We start from the raw sequence: 20,233 nt of genomic DNA on the forward strand, positions 1-20,233 counted from the left end.
TCATTAGTAACTTGCGCTAAGCGCTTGAAAGCACCCCATGACCGCCAATTCGTAGGTTGGCCGGATGGCCGGATTACACCGGATCAGGCTGCCCTCTGTCATGACGTCTCAGGTCGCCCAATCGCCACATTTTTCACTGATAACATTGCCAAACCGGTTTGTGTCCACAGCTCTACCTTTTGCTCGTCACATATTTCAAGATTAGCTGATCCTAACTTGAGGCTGTCTAATGGCCTCCTAGAGTCACTTGAATCTCATTTTTCTATACAGCACATCAGAAAGGAAGGGATGCCGTGCAGCCTGATGAACTCGTGTAAGCAGCGTGGTCGTGGAACCGCCAATTCCACCTGCCATAGTACCTCGAGTATCCACTCGTGGTAATTGGCCCTGCCTGGCCACATACAAATTGCCCACCCTATCGGAAGTCCGTCGTTATATAACCGCACATGCCCTCGCCCTCTTGCAGAATACAGGAGGTCACTTATGGCTACTTCCTTCGCTCCTTCTTTGGCTTCGCTCAGCACCGGAACACGCCCTCCTTCACGCACAGACCGTAGCGGGAACTCCGGTTCCTCCAAGGTATGCCGCCCTCAATTGGCTTTGCGTTCCTCGGGGCTTATTGCGAACACCTGATTATTTAAAGAATTATGTCCTTCCTGTTCCATCGGGCTTCTCTGTTCGTATCTTCAAAGCTCCGTCGCTCTCCGCATCGTCCCGCCAACATGCAAATCAGCAGCCGTCTGTCCCGAAAAGTGACGCGGATTACCGATCGTCATCACAATCCCGCCAATCGGCCCCGGCGGCCTGGGAAGGCCACCATAAACTCACCAGGGCACCTCCAGTTCAAAGCTCAGACGATAGTCAAGGTCGCAACGGTAGATTCGGTGGCATCCACACTGGCCCTGTTTCAGACTCCTATATTTATGAGCGCCCCCTCCTCTCCAACTCCAACTCCTACTATTATCAGACATCATCAGACACTACGGGAAGCGACATTGACTCTATCTTCTCTGCAACTCATTCGTCATCCTCAAGTAACAGCAGCCTAGAAGATAGCCCGAGGAGAGGAGCTCTGCAACTGGCGCCACCGGAGCGACGTCCACCCTATGGTCAGCGAAACCCAGCACCGTTAGTCACGTACCCAGGGACCTACCACACGTGTCCGACGTGCACGGAGCTATGTACTGGCGCCTCATCGATGCCAACAAGCAGAGTAGATGCGCATTCGCAGGGCTCTCGCCCGCTCCCCACGCCACCCGTGAGCACCCGAGTGCGTAAGGACAGTTTGCAATTGACCACCGAGCGCTCCCCTTCCATCTCCCCTAATCACCTGAGGCCTCGCCCGCCGCCACTCCACATTGAAGACACTCCATCGTATCCTGTCTATGTACAAGGCACTTATCGTGGCCAATGGCAACCAGATGATATACCTGCAGCCCCGCAGCTTGGTCGTTCTGGGTCGCAAAGGAGCGTAACATCATCCAACAGTGGATCCTATGGGCCTCTTCTCCTCCCTCCGGGATTGTTTGTCCAAGATTGGGAGCACCCTCTCACTTCTGCACCAAGCGATATAGGTGGTGAGATTTCCGCGAGGCCACAACGCCGCAAATCGGAGGGTGGCAAGCCACACGTTCACGAGCCGAGGCGCATACGGTCGCAAACTGCGCCGGCGCCTCGTTCCGTGAGGTGGTGTGAGAATTTGATCTGCCCTAGCCCAGTTTTACCCAGCCAACGTAGGAAGGGATGGTTCAATCGTAGAGGGTGGGTTTCCCTCATTCCCCTCAATGTTGACTGACAATTGTGTGCTGCACAGGGACCAGCTGTGGCGTAATGACGGGTCGTACAGGCCTCCACCACCGGGCGAAGCTTACCCCCCTGACTTAGACGACTACCCAGAGCCAAATGAGGGCTGGCAAAATGAGGAAGGCGTCCGAATTGACCTCAGTCGTCGGCTAATACCGAAGGTCCCTCTCCGCGGCGTGCTCAAACAAACGAACTATTGTCCTGAGGAGGGCATAGTCGCTGGATACCTTATGGATTCCCCAGTTTCAGCTACGTCGGAGGACGAAGAATGAGTTCCATCGTGCCTCCTTTCCCTAGGTCCTTGCATGCCAAATCCACATATGTATTTTATGCAACGGACCATCACGTTCGTAAAGCATTCACGTTTCGATCATTATCAGCATAAGTATACCCCCGCACTCACCACATCCACATCGTTGCGGAGCTGGTATCCTCCTGTAATAGTAGACATGTAGCCATCTTGTCTGCCCAGGTGCATGTATTCCAAGCTGTTCTCGGCCGATAAGCGAAAAAAAACTTTTAGTCGCGCATACCATCACCCGCTCGGTATTCATATCGGAAGACGGATAGCCGCGCTACTTCACAGGATGTGGTATACAGTTGGCCAGGCGTTTTGAATGAAACTCGTGCAATCATGGAGGTCTTTCTCGGTCGCCAAGAACGTGATGATGGATTGATCATTGTTTCGCACCGCAGTTGGAGTACTGGGAGCGCATGTATCACGACCACTTGCCGTTGGGCTATGTGGGCAGGATCAGGTTAGAAACCTAATCGCGGTCCCAAAACTTTCCGTGATATCTCGTTACCAACTGACGCCACGGTCGTAACTACAGCACTTCTATACCGGGTGGGTATAAAGCAACCGCTAGGAATGAGGAAAACTCAATCCCTGACTGTGGGGAAAACATGTCTGGTCTGAAACGAACGCAGACATCCGACAGCGTGTATAGGGACACCATGATCCTGCCGAGAAGCGTATGTAGGCTAGTGTGGGGCTCGCCTGAATGCCCGGACAGGATAGGTGCAAGAAACGTAATCCATGACAGCTTGTGCCCATGAGTGAGAAACCGGGGAGTGCGGGCCAGACTCGCGAGGCAGACAACCGTCACTGAGGCTCTTTCACCGAGGAAAACTAGACTAATTGGCGTCTGTGACGCCCAGCAATGCGCACAAGTCGGATGGGCGGGAGTGGGTCGATCAACCCGCCAAACAATTCAGCGGACACGAGGTGCACCACACTGATCACCAGTCTCGAAGTCTACATAGTCAAAGGTCATCCGATTTCATAATTAAATTGCCGTTCAACAACTTGTTTTGCCACCCACCTTCCTATAGCATTCACCGACAGGCATTGAACAGGGCACGAGCCAGATCTTCAGATGTGATGCTGTACCTCGTACGTTGAGTTGCTCCACGGGTATGTGCATTCTAGTTTGATACTAGTTGCCAGCCCTTGCTAACAGATGCTGACTATCTTCGATGGTCCCAGCAGGAAAACGTAAGGAAAACGAGGAAGATAAGAGACCGTGTAGGGAACCTAGGGAAGGTCGAGGACGACGTTATCACACATACGCACATGAGTGTGAGACAGAAAGACGAGAACCGAGTCGGACCCGTGCCGGAAGACACCACACGACCCTGACACGATCGTTGGACGACATGTATGCTAAGTATCACTTGCCAAGGCAACGTCCACCTGGGCCACATACACGTCACGCCAGAACGGAGCTTCAGTGTGGCTTCGGTACCTTGCGCCTCGGTAGTACGTATACTGATTATCTGGACTCAAGTGGGCCAGCTGTAAATGCAATACTAATGAGACTCAATCGACGATGACCCCAAGTTGCTTGTACGTATCCGAGTTACCCTGTGAACGATCTTTCCCGTATCCGTTGCTGTTTACTAATTGACGTCGCAGACTTTCAGGAAGTCACATTCCTTGCGGGGCGGCCAGGCCTACCGTTTTGCAAGTCGCAACAGCTCCCTGACACGTTGCACCAATCTATGACACCGAATGTCGTCGCAGTACCTCTGGACTACAGACAGGATTGTGGCGCTGCTTTCTCTATGTAGAATTGGTGCCACTCCTCCGTACACGGCAAGAAGTGATGCCTTTCCCTTTGTTCAAACTGCCACGACAATGAGAGGGTGCATGTCCGCGCTGACCATATGCCCTGGTCGCACTACCTTGTTCCTCTATTCTCGCACTTTAGTTCCGCCTTCCCTTCAAGGAACAACGCACATGATCGCGGTGCAAATGTTGTTGTACTTCGCACCTTCTCGTCTCTAGGTCATCTTCTCTGAGGCTCCTGTGTTTCCACATGAAAGTAAAACGCCGCTGAGGGATCGCATGCGTCATGGTAGTCGTAACGGGTCGTTAAATATGGCGAGGGGGCATTTGCCAACGTTGTCAGCAAGCTACATACCGGTACAGCTTGACCAGGGAACTTCAACCCCACCCTCCACAATCATACCGCAATGAAAGCGTGCTCTGAGAAATTATTCATAAGTGAGCAATCGTTGCCATCGTTCAGTAAACCTCCTGGTATCAACTATGGTTACATCAGTTGCGGGTCAAAAATGTCCGCCTTAGTCTACGAATGTCATGTCGATCATAACCTCTCCTACATTTGGCAGATTATGATGGTAACTCTGCCAGTGACGGTACGAGACCCGGTGCGGCGAATAGGAGTACGGCACACAATTCAGGGAGAGCCTGCAAGCGGGTACCACAAGTGTTCATTGTTTTGCTTTGCGGCGTTGTTAACGGTGGCGGCAAAAAATCCCTGACGGGTAACCAGGAGGAGCGAGATGAGGCAAAGAACATGAATGCCGTGTCTTGCACCGAATGCTCCTTCGGGCACCTTATATGTGCCATCTGCAGGGACGTTAAGTTTCGTTACCCAACTCGAAACCATAGATATACTTACAAAAAGCTTCAGCTCGCACCAGAAGGACAGCCTGGAAGGCAACAAGTATGCAAAGTATGAGGAACATGTACAGTGAAACCTTGCGCAAGGTGTCGCCAACGTCTACCGTGTGTTGTGTAGTTCCGACAGCAGCTTCGATGACACCCGTAATACCAATAGAAACTGCCGCTGTCAACAACAGACGGAAAATCATGCGTCTTCGGGTAAGGCTGGAGATCGGATCGCTGGGAAGAGGGAGATCGGAAACCAAGCCTCTGTGAAAAGATCAGTACGCTCTCGCAATTAAAGCACTCAAGGGAACCTGACCTGTCAACAACAAGGGAGTAGGCTGAATAAAGCAAACCGAAGAAACCGACGTTGTACATGATTTCATATGTTATGAATAAGTTAAGATTCTGGCCGTCTGTTGCCACGGAAGCCAATAACGCTCGCAAAACGAAGGCTGCGATTCTCACTTATATCATGTAGTCGTCAATCAGCATATGGGGAATGCGATGATTGCATAACTTACCTGCGCAGAAGAATGCGATGACAATAAAAACGTAGGTTGGGCGTACAATCGCTTGTCTGACATACAGGAAGAACAAAGGCACGTAAATGATGGCAAAAATCACGGCGCCAGCGACGGATTCGATGCCATATGCCTTTGCGTAGTTAAAACCAGGAGGTGCAGGAACTCATAGCTTTACTGAGAGAGGGGGGAAAAAAGAAGGACTGAAGGGAGCGGCGGGTTGGAGAGAGCACTCTGCAGGTCAACTGCACTAACGGAAGGAAGGCTAATCTGCAACGACGAAAGGGCCTTTTGTAGGAGCGTGGCTATACCTGTCAAGCCTGCCCTCATCACCGAACACAGATCAATTTGTATCGCCTTTGTTCCTAACATAGCAGTACGACGCCACATGGTCTTACAATTGTAAATTCAGTCGCAAGGTAACGACCGTCCTGTGCCAGCTAACCGGGGGTAGATCAAAATTGCAGAGTCGATCACTTGTGATCGATTCGGGTTAGAGACCAGATCAGCTGTTCTGCTGATTTGGTCCCCCCGAGGCGTCTCTTGGTGGGCTGCTCGCGCGCGCTTAGTGTGTTGGTGTGCATGAAGTGCTAAAAAATAACTGGAAGTCAAACTCCTCAATTGCTGCAATGAACATCTGACAATCTCGGAGTTGGCACGGTTCCATTCTAAAAGTAAATTGAAAACAATGGTAGACGTATTAAATCATATATTTTGCACTGGCAACGCCACAGCAGTTATCTTCCGGTAACGAGGAGCGACTCGGAAATGTTTCCTGTTAGCATGGGGCAAGGTACTCAGACCTTAAGACAAACGACGCAGATAGAGAGGTCCAGGGGTCCTCTAGGTGCGGGCACCTGTAGTAATTAATTATTGTGCGAGCAGTAGTGGGTGCCAAACGCGGACCACATGGGGATTATGACGGCCTTTTGAATACGGTTTTCATGCCGTTCGTGATGATCAGTCCTTCCCCTCTTGTGTGTACAAATACTTATCGCTGGCAACTGCGTTCAATGCCCCAACATGTTAAAGGACTTACTGCACGAAAACCCGGCGGTCAGATGTTGCGTTGTCGAGGGGACGTTCAGGATTACAGTACCGATCGTTGCGAAGTTGAAGCAGACCGTTGTCGGAGGAAGCCAGGCGAGCATGGTAATGAGTGCGGAAATAAACAAGGCTGCTGAGTTTGGCAGACACTCAGTCGCATCTGCTGAATTGCCTGCAGATCAGTTTAACGCGCTTGTTCTCCTACGGGCTGCGTTACTAAATGAATACGAAGAGTGATGTCCCCCTTCCTTGCGCTTTATGTGAACCTTTTCTAGCATTGCTGTAATCATTAGGATTTTTCTCGCCGACCACTAGGGACTCGATTTCCTAAGACCGAGACCTTCCACACAATGCGGTACCCAACCCGACGGATAGTCCCCGATCCAGAAGACCACATGGTGCTCGAAACGCGCGGCCTGCTTCGAGCTTCTAGCGTTGTGCATGCCTGTTCATATTCCTCTCCGGAATGCAGCAGCGAGAGCAAAAGCGAGGCGGCGGTGCGCCGGAGAACGGAGAGATCAGAGGTGAGGCGTCCGATCGAATATTACTGCACGGCTACCTACTGCCAGGTGGACCAAATCACTTATCCACCTTTACCATCGACCAATAAACTGTACGTAGATTGAATCAGTGTATAAAATCGCTCACTAGGGACACTCGCTGTTACTGTGTAGGGGGCTGGGACATAGGGTGAACACCACCGTTGCTGCCGTTCTTAAGGGGATATCGGATAACTTGTGGGACGTTAGAATACGACCCGCCAGACATGAGACTGTTGTAAACACCGTCTTCCAGATGGCAGCTGCTAAGTAGGTGAGAATTCCAGATTCGGAGGAATGAAACTACACAGCTGAACACGGATGATCAAAACGGAGAGTGATAGATACAAGATTCCGGCGTGGCCATATCGTGCCGCCAGGACGGTTATGAGGACGCCTCTGAAGGCGGCGTCGTCACCATGCAGAACAGCGGCACCTAAACGCCAGTACTTGTAGAAAGCAAAAAAAAAAAAACCCTACTTAAGTAGATACAATGGGCGACAATGGGCGACTATGGAATGGTGTTTAGGCAACAGAGCCGAACAATTGACCGAGTAAAATGGTGATTGTTCCTTACCGTCATCTCTATGGCATGCCAGAGCAATAAGTACAAGACCAGCAACAAGTCCCCGTCAGCCTCACGTTCTTTCATTCTCCCTCGTTTCTTTTATACCGGGGCGTACGTCCTCCACCCTCACCTTCCCAGCACAGTCTCTCGCTTATCCCTCCCCCTCCCCCTCCCCCTATCCTCGACGTGTTCGAAACGACGATGAGATTGTTCGCCCTCTTAACTGTTCTGCCACTCGCTCTGGCAGCCCCGGTGTGTTCTGTGAACAACATGGCTGCCTCTACTACCGCCACAACCACCCCTACCCCCGCCACCACCGCCGCTGCGCCGACTCCCACCACAAACACGACCTCACCTGGCGGCGGCAGCTCCTCGCGCATTGCCATGGGTTGGTATGCGGACTGGCATTCCAATTTCACCGTTTCAAACATCAACTGGTCTGGTTACAACACAATGACATACTTTACGTCAGTCCCACTCTCCGACTGCTTGTAGCACTTTCTGATTCTCCCCTCCAGCGCACAACCCGATAGCAACTTGAACGTCGAGCTGCTGGATGGCTCGACCTTGGACCAATTCGTTTCCACTGCTCACACCAACGTAAGCATCATGTGATTTCTTTGCTGCCTTGTTTCTTAGTCGTGCCCAGAATGTCAAAGCCCTTTTGACCATTGGTGGCTGGGACGGCTCTATCTACTGGTCCAGCTCCGTTGCCACGGCTCAGAACCGTTCTACCTTTGCGACCAATGTAGCCCAGTTCGCTTCTGCTCACAACCTTGACGGCATTGACTTCGAGTACGTCTGCCGTTCGTTACTACTACGAGTCGCTCACCGGTAGTTTAGTTGGGAATATCCTGGTAAACAAGGCGTAGGTTGTAACGTTATCAGTTCCAATGACACCGCCAACTTCTTGGAGTTCATCACCGAGTTGCGTCAACAAGCCCCGAATCTCACGCTCTCTGCCGCCGTCAGCGTGTTGCCCTTTGTCGATTCCACCGGCAGTCCATCAACAAACGTTTCTGGTTTCGCACAGCAACTTGATTGGATTGAGATCATGAACTACGATGTCTTCGGAAGTTTCAGCACCGTTACTGGCCCCAACGCTCCTCTCGACGACTCGTGTTCCTCCAATCCAAGTGGCTCTGCGAAGTCCGCTGTCGCTGCCTGGACTCAGGCTGGATTCCCTGCAGACCAGATTGTCCTCGGCGTCCCGTCCTATAGTCACAGTTTCTCCGTGCCTAGCTCCACTGCTGCCCCGAACGGTCAAATCCAACTTTACACCTCGTTCTCGGCCGCCAACGAACCTCAAGGTGATGCCTGGGACTACATTCCTCCCGGTACTCTGGACGTTTGTGGCAATTCCCAGGGACCTAATGGTGTCTTTAATTTCTGGGCTCTGGTTGGGTACGGTTACTTGAACTCCGATGGAAGCGTCGCATCCGGCATGCTTAGCACGTTCGATAACTGCTCACAGACGGTGAGATCTTTCTCTCGAGTTATCTTAGCCGCTCTAACGTTTCCTCGTAGCCGTTCCTCTATGACCCTAACTCGCAAGTTCTATTCTCCTACGATAACCCCCAGTCATTCAGTACTGTCCCGCTATTTCTTGGCAGACGAGTACGGTCTCATTTTCGTGTAGCCGCCAAGGGTCAATACATCTCGCAGGCTGGTCTGCGCGGGTTTGCGATGTACGAAGTAGGTGGTGACTATAACGGCCTACTTATCAATGCCATCAACGGAGCTATGTCGTCATGAACCACTGATACGACACGAGATGGTGGATTCAACTCGTTCCCATTCTTGCCTCGCTCTTTGACTTTCGATCGCCTCAGGAGACGGTTGAACTGTCTCTGGCATTTCCATTCATTCGCTGGTCTCGGGTGATGTGATTGTTTGGAATATGGATTTGTTACCACCGAGGGAAGTATATATCTGTTTAATTTTGTACATGTGTCGGCACCCATTACCCCTCGATGGGGTTGACTGTATCTTCTAGTCGACTCTTTGTTTACTAGATAGTTTGTTGTATGTCGCAACCGAAACTTCACTTGTCCACAAGGTCATTGGGGACGAGAATTGTAGCCGTACTGGTCGCGTTTTATCCTTGTGGGAGATTGTTCGATTTGAGTCACGAGAGGTATCGAAATATCCCACTACTCTCGGAAGCCTCAATGGTTGGATCATATGGATGTTGGCAACGCACGCCGGTGGGTGAATAGCAACGGTAATGGGTAGAGGTGTTTGGTGTACATATATGTATTGGTAATTGATTAACTCTGTCGAATTCACGACTTATTCGAATAACCAGCCCTGCAACCTTCACCATCGCCATCGTTATCGCGGTCGCACTGTCGCAGATCCTCTGGGCTAGGATCGGCGAACCGCTGTGAAAATAGAGCTTTGGCGACTTACTACAGGTTCATGTAGCTTGTGAGCGTGATTGATGTGCACTACCACTCTTGGGTCCACTTCGAACATAACCGCGACTTGGACGTCAGTCATTCAGGGGATTCCGGAGCAGCGTCCAGGTGTCCTCTTCCTCACAGTCCATCATCCTAGCAAGTAGCCGCAGACGGTGTTTCCAGCATGCAATCACCAGTGTACGATGCTGGATATGTATGTGCAGCAATTTGAACGGCACCGCGATGAGCGAACTCGTGGCAGCGGTAACGAGCTGAACACAGTCAAAGGAGCGCGAAGGGGAAATACTAAAAGAACTTGGCAGGATTCGCATGACTGCCCAGACGGAGAGGACTCTAGACTCGACGATGTCTCTTCGAGCAGCAAAGGCTCCCAGTGCCCATTCCTCGTCCTCCGCCTACATGAGGCAGTTAGCCAGTTTATCACATTGCTTAGGAATTACCATCCTGAACTCTGCGGACCTCTAGTAATCGTGCCTTCCTTGGTACTTCTGATACAATACATGACCTTCCACATCAACTCAGGTGCATATGTGAACTGCTGACGAAGTTCGGCTATAAAGTATACTGTATGTTGTCCACTAGCGTCTTTCACGCCGTACGTGATGGCACTACATTCTTGTTCTACTCAATTTGAATGGCATGGAACAGGAAGTCATGCTCTTCCGCCGCCAGTGCGGAGTACTTGGCAGAAGAGGCAAATATATACTGTGGTTGCCATGCGGACCGGGTGCTATTGGAACGCTCAGAAAGTCCCTTTCCAAGTCGACTTCGTGGTCAATTGTAAGCTTGGTTCCATCAAGACCCTTGGTTTTGGAAAAGAAACCCAAGAAGAACGAGGGATTTGTTGTCGCTGTGCCCTCAATTGGTGGACATAGTCAGGATCCCCCCATCCGAAGGCCTGGGGAATGTGGAAAGAACCCTCCCCGGACTGAAGCTGCTGTTTGGACTTTCTTCCACAGTAGTGTGTTCCGATCAGGCAAGTTGTCTGGCTCAACCTCACCAGAACGAGATATCCGATAGATTGCGATTGCAAGGATTACCCACTGTCTTCATGCCCTTCGCGTCATGCACCAAGGTCCAGATAGTGCTGTGCGATACCGATTATATGCACTCCCATTACATCGCGTGCCTAGGTACCGGTGGAGCAGGATGGCTATCCGTCCAGTCATCATCCCTCTGCCCGCTGTAGCACCTCCTTGGAGCGTTGGATACCCCCGAACAAGTCATGTCGTTGTCAAAGGGAACCCGAGTCGGATTTGAGGGGTTTCCCGCCAGCGTTCCACGCTGGTTGGAGTCACCACAGACTCTGAAGTTGGAACAAAATTTGCCTACCTTGGCACTCTTCAAGCAGCCCCGAGGATCCGCCGACCGCTGCGCAAAATTCATCAGGTGACCTACTTTCGCTGCCTCTCTATACCCATTTATTTGCACGGCGAGAAGAGGGATGCTATGGAACCCTCTGAATCGGTACTAGTCGCGGTCGGAGGTCTTGATCAATCATGGAAGGCGCCACAACACGTACTGTTTTGAACAATTTCCCCCGCAATTGGGTCAGCCTCTTCATGACCGGCCCGGGGGTTGCAATCTATAAAGACTTTTTTTTCCAATTTAAGTGCGTTGAGGAATATATCCTATGTAGCACTATGCTCAACTAATCGATCTAATCCGCGTGGGGTCCTGTACCCCGCCTGCTCCGATTTGACAGCCACAGGAACTCCAACATTGCAGTTCAAGCTTCAAACACTGCAATGCGAGCACAGGCTATGATAAACAGATATATTTCCACAGGAAGCCATGTCAAAGCATATCATGGAGAATTAACTGCTACTCAAATCCTAAATGCAAATGGGAATTCGACCTTCAATGCCTCAACAGGGTCGCACTTATGATTAGGTACCATAGAGAAAAAAAGACATGCCAAAGTAAACCTCTACAAAGCAGTCAACTAAATGGAAGTAATATTACACTAGTGATATGATGATATGCAGGCGTCAACGGGGAGTCGTGATTGCCCGCCGAAGAAGTGGGTGAATATATAACACATGGTTTGAGAAAAACCTATGATAATATTTTGCCCGAGGAGAGCCATCCTGATGTAGACGTTCCGCTGGCAGACGGGCGTGCTTTTTTGTTTTGAAAATCCGAAATCCGAGGACAAGGATGGATGGTGGAAAGATTCGGAAGGTCTGATGGGGAAGGTCGCCAAGAGTGGGGAAACGGACGGGGAGCCTTGGAAATGAGAAGCCGCGAGACATCGAAGGGTCTCTGAAACCGAAAACGTTCATCAAGGCACCATCGACAAACCCGGCTTTCGGGGGCTAGAATATCACTGTGAGCCCAGACCGGGTCCATTGCTGAGTTCCGTCCCGACTTTCTGCACCAGTTCAATCCCAAGTGGACGGAGCACTTTCTCCCAGAGTTTGCGCCTTCTTCGACCCTCGAAGATTCCTGCGGAGCGCTCGCCTGTTTCACCCTCCGGGCCGAATACGAAGATCTTCCCGCGCGAGTTATCCCATGGACGTTCGCCCCATGCAAATGCAATCCAGCGAGTTTGTATGGCGTCACGTACGCGAGCGTATGTCCACTCGTCGACCACGGGCCGCGCCCAGCCCCCGCAAGGCAAGCCGCGGGTACAGTAATCGAACCTTTCCTCGTCTATTTCATTGATGTTGCTCAGCGTTACGGGGCCGCAACCAAAGGATGCGTTCTCAGAGGAGGGCAGGGACGGAAGGTCATCTGCGGCGAATGAGAGTGGGGACGAAGCCGGTGAAAGAGGTAATGGGACATTGTCGAAGAGGTATATGAGATCTGCCATGTGGTGGGGGACGCCACGAGCAGGACCTTCCTGGTCAAAAACGTAACGCCAGACGGGATTACCAGTTCTCTGAGCAGCTTGGTAGACGCACTCCGTAGGCCACGATATTCGAGCGTCTTCTATCAGCTCCAACACACGCTCCGACAGTTCGTCGGTCATGTGGGGTGCAATGTCATACGCGTTGAGGAGTGCCGTTGCCTTATTTAGAGACTGGCATATGGCGCGGAGGCGTCTGACGACACCGGAAGCTGCCCAATTGGAAGTGGTGTTCGACCAGAGATCAGAGTCGCAAGCGCAGTCACCGATGATGAGAGGTTGGAGACCAGCCACATGAGGGTGGAGTACCCGGGGCTTCGGATGAGGGCTTTGGCTGTTACTCTTCAGCTTTCGCACACCAAAGCGCAGGGCAGTCAGGTTCCTGCCCGGAGGAATTTTCTCGATTTCGTCCGATTCGGCAGGCGGAAACAGAGTCTCGCGCCAATTATTTTGGAAGAAAACTCCATCGTCAACAGCGCGGACGGGACATGGTATTTCTGCAAGGGTACTGGAGCAGATCGCACGAAGCTGCTCTACAGTCGAGGCCCGGAGAGGCGAGAGAGCCCTCGAAATCTGCCAGCCAGCGGCGTGCACGCCTGGCACATTGTAGTTCACGATGGCACTCTGCACAATGGCCCGTGCAAAGAGAGGACACCTTTTGTTGGCACCTGAATATAGATGATGAATGATATCCGCCGCGCCGGTCGACGACCCAAACAATGTCACATTCTCGGGGTCACCACCAAACTCGGAGATACACTCGTGCACCCATTCAAGCGCAGTGCGTTGGTCACGCAAGCCTGTAAGCGAGAAACGTTCAGAACGGGGGGAGAACGGCGACGTAGGAGAAGCACGGACCATAATTGCCAACACCCTCATCACCAGCTAATCGATTGTCTTCGGCAATAGATGGACTAGCAGCGAAACCAAAATAGCCTAGTCTGTAACTAATCATATGAAGGGAAAACGTGGTGAGGGTGAGATGCTTCTCGAACGTAAACGGATGGACGTACTTGATAGTAATCATGATAATCGGTTTGCCGATGCACATGCTCCTTCGAACGAGGGAGCCACCATCATACATCCAGCTTGAACCACAGCCTCTGTTACCACCCCTGTTTGAATGAGCACGAGGAAGCCCAAGCGAGAGAAAAAAAAACCTTACCCGTGTATCCACACCATAACCGGGAGACGTGATTCGCAGTTTTGGTTGGCAGGACAGGTGATGTTCAAGTTGAGACACTCGAACTCATTCTGGGGGAAACCCTGCCTCGGGAGATCTGATTCTGGGAGACCAATCAACTCTTCCTCGACACTCCTGCGACTGCTCTGAGGGCAGATTGGACTAAATGGTAGAATGAGCGGACGTGACCTGAAGGGAGGTAGAAAAGAAGAGATACCCGTATCTAGTGCTATCGACTACTGGGGGGTAGGAGGTACACAGTTTCGACTGACGGAATCGCGCGGGGACGGAGGCATACTTGATGCCGCGAAACTGGTGTATTGGGACGTCAGAGGTGGAGATCGGGTGTTCGATGCCCTTGAAGGTTGTCTGGAGACCAACATGACGGAAGAAGACGTGCGAAGGTTGTGGTATCATGATAGACGAGCAGTAGTAGCTGGGGATCATGCGGCAACGAGGAGGAGAGGGATAAGGTATAAAGAGAGGTGGCAAGACATATTTAAGCTGCTTTGGTCCGTCTCCTGCGTCATCCGGAGCTGTAGCTGACTTGCAGGATGGACTGCTCGATTTGCTTCAACGTCATGAAAAACCCAGGTAGTAGTCCCAGAATGGCAACTTTGGAATTGATAACTCCACGTGACCATAGGGGTCAAACCGGGTCAACAGAACTGTTCGAATCTGAAATTGAAACCTCACAACTGGATGACGTACAAGCAAATAACCCCGCCTGGCGCAGTCTGAATGGGAACACCCGGAATGACAAACATGCACCAACAGCGTGCCCAACCCGCCAGGTTCCCGAGTACATAGGCCAGCCCGGCCTAGATCTGAGAGTCTGAGACGGCAACTGCAAGTGATCCCGAGTGCGCCCATCTACGGCAGCGATCTCGTAGAGATATCACAAAGTCATGTGCTGTCTCATTGAAGAGTACTGGTGACAATAGTACTGTTATACAAGACCCGTAACCAGCCTTGCTTGCACCGCAATAGAGTCAACGCCATCGATCTGCGGTCATCAAATTTAAAAAGCCCTTCGTGATCTTACTTTTAGCTTACCTCCCGTTCTACGACCATTCCTTTGCCGTCTAAACGTTCAGATAGCAAGATCTTGGAATCACTTGGATGCACTCAGTGGTGGGAGGTGTTAACCAGGGACGTGCCACTGGCACTCCTCTCCACCGTTCTTATCGACCTTTTCTGTTTCATGTCGGTCGGATCGATACGACGCTTATGAGCCAGTGATAAGCTGATGGCACGTGATCAAGGGTGATTCTTGTCATGATCCTGCACCTGTAACGCGACTGTGGTAGTGTAGTCAGTTTGTCCTGACCATCGACTGAGCGGGCGAATGAACCACAATGAACGGTATGATCCAGATCCAGCTGGTCAGCTTTTCGTGCAGTCTGATGTTCTACGTGAAACCGGACAAGTGCCACTGATATCGATAAGGTCCGCCCCTCTGTGGAAAAACTTCTCATGCTCAAGCATTTAGTTCCCATGTGACCTCGTCGACAGTCACACTAAGGTTTTTTGTTCTTCAAAAGTTCAGATTAACAGACAGTGGTGCACCCTGACCACTCGAATCCGACAAGTATTTAGCCTACCTTGCCCTAAGGTACCATCTAGTGCGTACATAACTTGGAACTGTGTTTCAACACGAATTCCAGCCCTATTCAGTCGGCTTAGGATCACTGACACTCTAGGTTCCCGCAAGATATATCCGTGCTCACCTTCTCCCTCGTTTAAAGCTGATTTCTGATTGAGGGCGCCTAGTACTCTCCTCTTTGCCGCTCTATTTCCCTTCCCCACAAACACTCGTGACGTGGGTCGACTTGGCGCAGGGAAGGTCACTTACCGGCAAGGACTAAGAATGCTGCTCACTAGTGAACAACTCTAATTGCAACCCATTTTATGTAAGTTTTCCTCCATTCGAGCACCTTGTGCGTAATAAATGTAGGAATTATCATGTCGAGTCCTTAAAAAAATAATAACGAAAGGGCAATCGACAGTTGCTAAGGTTGTGTTCCTGCCAGGGTAACGCCAATGCGATAAACAAGAGCTGACGAGATCTGATCGACCCTTGCGGTTTTTTCACCGCTGCAAGCCAAATCTTGGTAGTCTTACCAAATTCCAGCTTCCCACCTGTGTGTATGTGTGTGGGTCGTGGCGTGCCCAGCATCGCTTGCTGATATTCAGACTGCGGCTCACGTCGTCTGAGTGAAAAGCGCTGACAGTGCCAGGCTTACTACCAGAAATCTCTACCGCCCTCTTATTGGTTCAGTCATGAACTTCCTACTTCTCCCATTCCCGCATTGACCACTCGAGTCCCGTGGACGACATTATTGTGCTTTTAGAAATCCTGGTTTGCTATGATATCTGTCGCACCATGGTCGCAGAGCATGAGGGGTATGTGAGGGGTTTGCGCACTGCCTTTTTGTGGGAACAGGCTCATCTTTGTTCTCACTCTTTCAGTGGCTTCAATTGCATGCCATTCTGTTGCAATCTTGAGCACAGTGCTCAGGCTCGGATATCGTTGGTGGATGGCCCGGTTCTGGTGGGAAGATGCAGTGGCAGCACTTGCTTTAGTCTGTGATGCTGTTACCCTTATTGCTGCTGTGATGATCGCGCCGTATCTTGGTCAGTGAGCCTCCGTCCTCCGATATTTTGAATCACGAGTGTGTTGACTGGGGGCTTCTTCCCAGGCTCAGGGGTCCGGACATTCCAGACTGCTGTGTCAGTTTGGATGTCTGCACTTTCCATTCCTGCAGTGATGTGGTACGGCCTAACTCTAGGTTCCCGCTGAAGCTCATATTAGAGGCATAGGGCTGCCCGAATTAGTGTCTTACTCTCCATCATGCGGGTAGGGAATCCGCCTCCAACCCTGAAGACGATTGCTGCAGCAGTCGGGATTTCGTTCATTATCATGTTCTGTGTTGTAGAGGGCCAGAGAATCTACGTGTGCCTCAGTTCAGGGTGCCGTGAGTTCGAATCCACTGCGGTTTCCCAGCTTGTCAGTAAGTAGTATCAAAAATTCATATCCCTGACAGCACCGTCGCAAAGCATTTTTGGCGGATTCAGCAGACGCAATCCATTTTTCTGTCTGGCGTTCCTATTTTATGTTGAAGTCGCTAGCGCACTGCGTTGCTTACACTCATCACAGCAGACGGTTTGGCAGACTTCAGTTTGGTAGCATTATCTATATGGTCGTTGAGCGCGACTAGGCTGTCACGATCAAGAAAGGTTCTGATTCAGTCAGCATTCACTGCGTCGATGATCATTACCGTTATCACGATCATCCATTCGGCCATCCTGTTCACACAGGAGTCCTCTGGAATCCTCCTAATCGCACACGTCAAGGTACGTCTGTAGTCGGCTCTTACTTTTGTGTTACCTTTTACTTCCCTGTTCTGTGTAGGCTGCTCTCTCGTTGATGATCTGCAACTTGCTTGTCATTGTCACCTTTGTATACAAAGTATGTCGCAAGGGTCAGCTCGACCTCGAACGAGGGAACTCGGGAATTCAGATGGAGTTCACGACTATAGAGTATTGCCCGGGCACAATGACCACTGGGGTGACCGCGCCCGAGCAGCATGAGCGCTCGGGAGGTGCGACGGAGATGAGTGCAGGGACCAAGCAGAGTAGCGTAGATAGTGTAACCACATCCAGTAATTTGTAGTCAGAGAGACGGTGGAGGTTTTCCAGCCAGTTCCAAGTTGATATATTTATCGACGGTTTATTTGTGATAATAGAGTTCTAAGGCATGTAATGTTATATTGGAATTCAATGACACCATAGTAACCACAATGACCCACCATTATCAATGAGATCTGTTGGCGAGAAGACTGCTAGTAACCACGTATATCTGGGCCTGCTAAGACAGAGGTGGAAGTAACGATGCGGTGTGCACACGTTATCGTGTAGCCCGGGCTACACCACGATCGATCATCGATCATACACATGGTCAAACTTTCTGTATACCTCAGTCCGCTCGCGCTGACCACTTTCACCATCGGTGATGTTATCCCTGCTTACCTTGGCAGCGGTACGTCCGTCGTGTGCCCATTCACAAAAAACTGGTGTTCTCAACTCCACACAATTCCCCTGACATTCATCCGAGGCTTCGATCAACAAGCACTCGACAAGCCATAGCACTCGTCAATGGTCCTGTTGCTACATGTGCATGGCCTCAACCAAACATGATGTGCAATAGTCACATTCAACCACATGATCGAAGACCACCATTGCTGGGTCCCTGTGCGAGAGTTGAGTCCCATGGATTTCATGCAAGAAGACTGATCTCTTCTCTCTGCAGCTACATGAAGTCAGCTTTCATAGCATCACGTGAGTGCTCGCACTCACGTTCTTGGCCCAGTTAATCTGCGTTTTAAGTTCGGTGAGCTCGAATTTGAGGACAATACTGAATTGCTGTCTATAAAACTTCAAGCCCGCAAAACTGTAGTGCAGGCTAAATGTCTTGGGGACCTACGACGTGTCCGCGTAAATGGTGCATAGATTGGAGGACATCGCTAGTTCGCGAACGCGCGTAAGGGCGTAGATGTACATCTGAGTCACTACCTACCTGGCTCCGATCTGTCCACCAGGGGTTCTGCGAGTTTTCCCTGTAGCACATGATCTCCATCGCGTTGGTATCACATGGGACATCGCACGATGAAATCTTTCTGGAATTCTTTTGCTTCAGATTCTACTGTGCCCAATGTGCGACTCAGGGTACCAATATCGTCACAAGTGAAACTACTCCCACGACCTTGCGTAGTATGGCGCAGAATGCATTCGGAATCAATGTACGCCCTGAGGAACGAAGAATCGCGGAAGTAGCCCGCCGGAGATGTTCTTCGTCATTCTTGTTGAACTCTGTTGCATAGTGCGTTCCATACTTTGCCACACGACCTAAAACACGATGGTCTAGGTAAAAAGCAACAACTCCCCTCACCACTGCTTTGTTTCTGTCCGTAAAACGGGGCAGATTATTGACCCATAATCAAGTGGTCAAGTATCTTAAGAAGCTTGCATGTGGCTGTCTAGTCGGCTGAACTGGAGTCCTAATGGTTCCAGGTAGTCCTTCAAGCTGGAGAAGAGCCAGTCGCTTCCACCGAAATCACCGACAAGGAAGACACACTTTAAAGCTTCAGGAACCGGCCCAGCCCAGTAATACCTGATTTACGGTTGCCCAGGAAGTTTGAGCTGCCCGGATGGGATGTTATATTCTGGATCTCTGTCTCCCACAGTCCCGAAGTGGATGAAAGACGGATCGTTTGAATTGCTGGACCAAAACTTCGTGGTCTTGTCGAATACGTTCATCAGAGTGATGTATTCCTCTGTTCCGAACCGAGAACCATGCAACTGCTCTGTTAACTACGTGGGGTGCGTCCAAGCAGTCAATAGGGGGTTGGCATTACCCTGCAGGTCTTGTCCAGCAGGTTGCGTGACACGAAAAGACCCTTGCAAGCGACCTGCAACGCGTGCGTGAGCAATGTATGCATCCTTACTTGGAAGGCGGCCTGATAAGCTCACATTCTGCGGGGGCAATTTCGTGCAGGGTTGGTGGAGACTCAGATGAGGTCACATAGTAGGAATTGATGTTGATTGTTGTCTCTCCAGTATCGATGGCCTGCGCCATCGTGGATACTCCTCGATATTGGTAAATGGTACTTTGCCATACCATGAACCCGTCTGCGGGATTTCCTAACTCTGGACAGCAGCACAAACTTGCTTCGCCCTCAGTGGCGAGTCGAATTCTGGCCTGCCCTTCCGGTATATCTGGCACGGGTCCAGCCTGCGCTGCCGCCTGGCGGATCTTGGCTTGTTGTGGACCTTGCCGTTCTTTAGGATGGCTAAGAACGAAATCAGTATTGTCTCCGAACAACGCCCATATATCCGGCCTGCACGCATGGTTCTCTTCTATATGCATCCTCGTACACTGAAATAAGTAGTCCGGGAAGTTGGCAAGGACGTCTATGGCGTTCCTGAACGGTGGAAGCGGTGGTAGGTCCCACACATGGAAGGACGGTGTGTTCCTAGGACATAAGTGAAGTATCCACAGGCTGTACTTGCACTTCAGCAGGGATAGCATAATGCATATTGACTGGAGATGTTACCATTCAGTTTTCACCCACTCCTCGGAGGCCGCGTGTTCGACAACTGTTTCCTGTAAGCTTCCGCTCCGAAAGCGCGCAGGTTTCTGTGCTTATCGTAATAAAACGATATTAGGATATGCTCCATGAATGGAAAACTTCTAGTTTCATAAGCTCGTATGGTCATTGAAGAGAAGTCTCCCCTGACCGTGTTACATTGTGGATGACTGGTGGGTCACCCGGGCCGAGAATGCTGTAAGAAGCACTTCTGGGCTTCGTTCTCTGT

The 20,233-nt window shown here is 50.9% G+C and overlaps 6 protein-coding genes across 6 annotated transcripts; 3 read left to right on the forward strand and 3 right to left on the reverse strand.

Annotated features, from left to right (window-relative positions):
- The first annotated feature begins 139 nt into the window (after nucleotides 1-139).
- F5J12DRAFT_235528 (uncharacterized protein) lies at nucleotides 140-2,372 on the forward strand. The gene is made up of 3 exons (XM_051738517.1): nucleotides 140-579; nucleotides 644-1,761; nucleotides 1,814-2,372. Exons 1-3 carry the CDS (start codon nucleotides 484-486, stop codon nucleotides 2,073-2,075), a joined length of 1,476 nt encoding a protein of 491 aa, XP_051598227.1. The 5' UTR covers nucleotides 140-483; the 3' UTR covers nucleotides 2,076-2,372.
- A 2,136-nt stretch (nucleotides 2,373-4,508) lies between these two features.
- F5J12DRAFT_949312 (uncharacterized protein) lies at nucleotides 4,509-5,793 on the reverse strand (the record flags this gene model as incomplete). Its single annotated transcript, XM_051749779.1, has 5 exons — nucleotides 5,556-5,793; nucleotides 5,245-5,409; nucleotides 5,040-5,187; nucleotides 4,734-4,987; nucleotides 4,509-4,681 (listed from the first exon to the last, which is right to left on the reverse strand). Exons 1-5 carry the CDS (start codon nucleotides 5,632-5,634, stop codon nucleotides 4,509-4,511), a joined length of 819 nt encoding a protein of 272 aa, XP_051598228.1. The 5' UTR covers nucleotides 5,635-5,793.
- A 1,471-nt stretch (nucleotides 5,794-7,264) lies between these two features.
- F5J12DRAFT_744578 (glycoside hydrolase family 18 protein) lies at nucleotides 7,265-9,131 on the forward strand (the record flags this gene model as incomplete). The annotated part of the gene is made up of 5 exons (XM_051742065.1): nucleotides 7,265-7,865; nucleotides 7,917-7,998; nucleotides 8,048-8,193; nucleotides 8,242-8,875; nucleotides 8,926-9,131. Coding segments are annotated over exons 1-5 (1,332 nt in total), but the record flags the coding sequence as incomplete, so codon positions are not given.
- A 3,016-nt stretch (nucleotides 9,132-12,147) lies between these two features.
- Nucleotides 12,148-14,272, reverse strand: F5J12DRAFT_723398 (Alpha/Beta hydrolase protein; the record flags this gene model as incomplete). The annotated part of the gene is made up of 5 exons (XM_051741449.1): nucleotides 12,148-13,472; nucleotides 13,531-13,619; nucleotides 13,686-13,787; nucleotides 13,838-14,017; nucleotides 14,073-14,272. The coding sequence occupies 5 exons, from the start codon at nucleotides 14,270-14,272 to the stop codon at nucleotides 12,148-12,150; spliced, it is 1,896 nt and encodes a 631-aa protein (XP_051598230.1).
- A 1,699-nt stretch (nucleotides 14,273-15,971) lies between these two features.
- F5J12DRAFT_235733 (uncharacterized protein) lies at nucleotides 15,972-17,639 on the forward strand. Its single transcript, XM_051738518.1, has 6 exons — nucleotides 15,972-16,261; nucleotides 16,328-16,492; nucleotides 16,558-16,630; nucleotides 16,679-16,869; nucleotides 17,016-17,212; nucleotides 17,271-17,639. The coding sequence occupies exons 1-6, from the start codon at nucleotides 16,225-16,227 to the stop codon at nucleotides 17,529-17,531; spliced, it is 924 nt and encodes a 307-aa protein (XP_051598231.1). The 5' UTR covers nucleotides 15,972-16,224; the 3' UTR covers nucleotides 17,532-17,639.
- A 1,394-nt stretch (nucleotides 17,640-19,033) lies between these two features.
- F5J12DRAFT_894432 (uncharacterized protein) lies at nucleotides 19,034-19,784 on the reverse strand (the record flags this gene model as incomplete). The annotated part of the gene is made up of 3 exons (XM_051747739.1): nucleotides 19,034-19,221; nucleotides 19,273-19,326; nucleotides 19,388-19,784. The coding sequence occupies 3 exons, from the start codon at nucleotides 19,782-19,784 to the stop codon at nucleotides 19,034-19,036; spliced, it is 639 nt and encodes a 212-aa protein (XP_051598232.1).
- Nucleotides 19,785-20,233: the final 449 nt, after the last annotated feature.

Source organism: Pisolithus orientalis (genome assembly GCF_024613125.1).
Source record: "Pisolithus orientalis strain OTSU chromosome Unknown F5J12scaffold_23, whole genome shotgun sequence".
In the NCBI taxonomy this organism is placed as follows: Eukaryota; Fungi; Basidiomycota; class Agaricomycetes; order Boletales; family Pisolithaceae; genus Pisolithus; species Pisolithus orientalis.

Bases quoted from the DNA above. Each gene is read 5' to 3' on its own strand.
- F5J12DRAFT_235528 (XM_051738517.1), top strand. From the start codon at position 484: ATGGCTACTTCCTTCGCTCCTTCTTTGGCTTCGCTCAGCACCGGAACA. The intron at 580-643 runs GTATGCCGCCCT...GATTATTTAAAG, and splicing joins GGAACTCCGGTTCCTCCAAG to AATTATGTCCTTCCTGTTCC. The intron at 1,762-1,813 runs GTGGGTTTCCCT...TGTGCTGCACAG, and splicing joins GGATGGTTCAATCGTAGAGG to GGACCAGCTGTGGCGTAATG.
- F5J12DRAFT_235733 (XM_051738518.1), top strand. From the start codon at position 16,225: ATGATATCTGTCGCACCATGGTCGCAGAGCATGAGGG. The intron at 16,262-16,327 runs GTATGTGAGGGG...TCACTCTTTCAG, and splicing joins ATGGTCGCAGAGCATGAGGG to TGGCTTCAATTGCATGCCAT. The intron at 16,493-16,557 runs GTCAGTGAGCCT...GCTTCTTCCCAG, and splicing joins GATGATCGCGCCGTATCTTG to GCTCAGGGGTCCGGACATTC.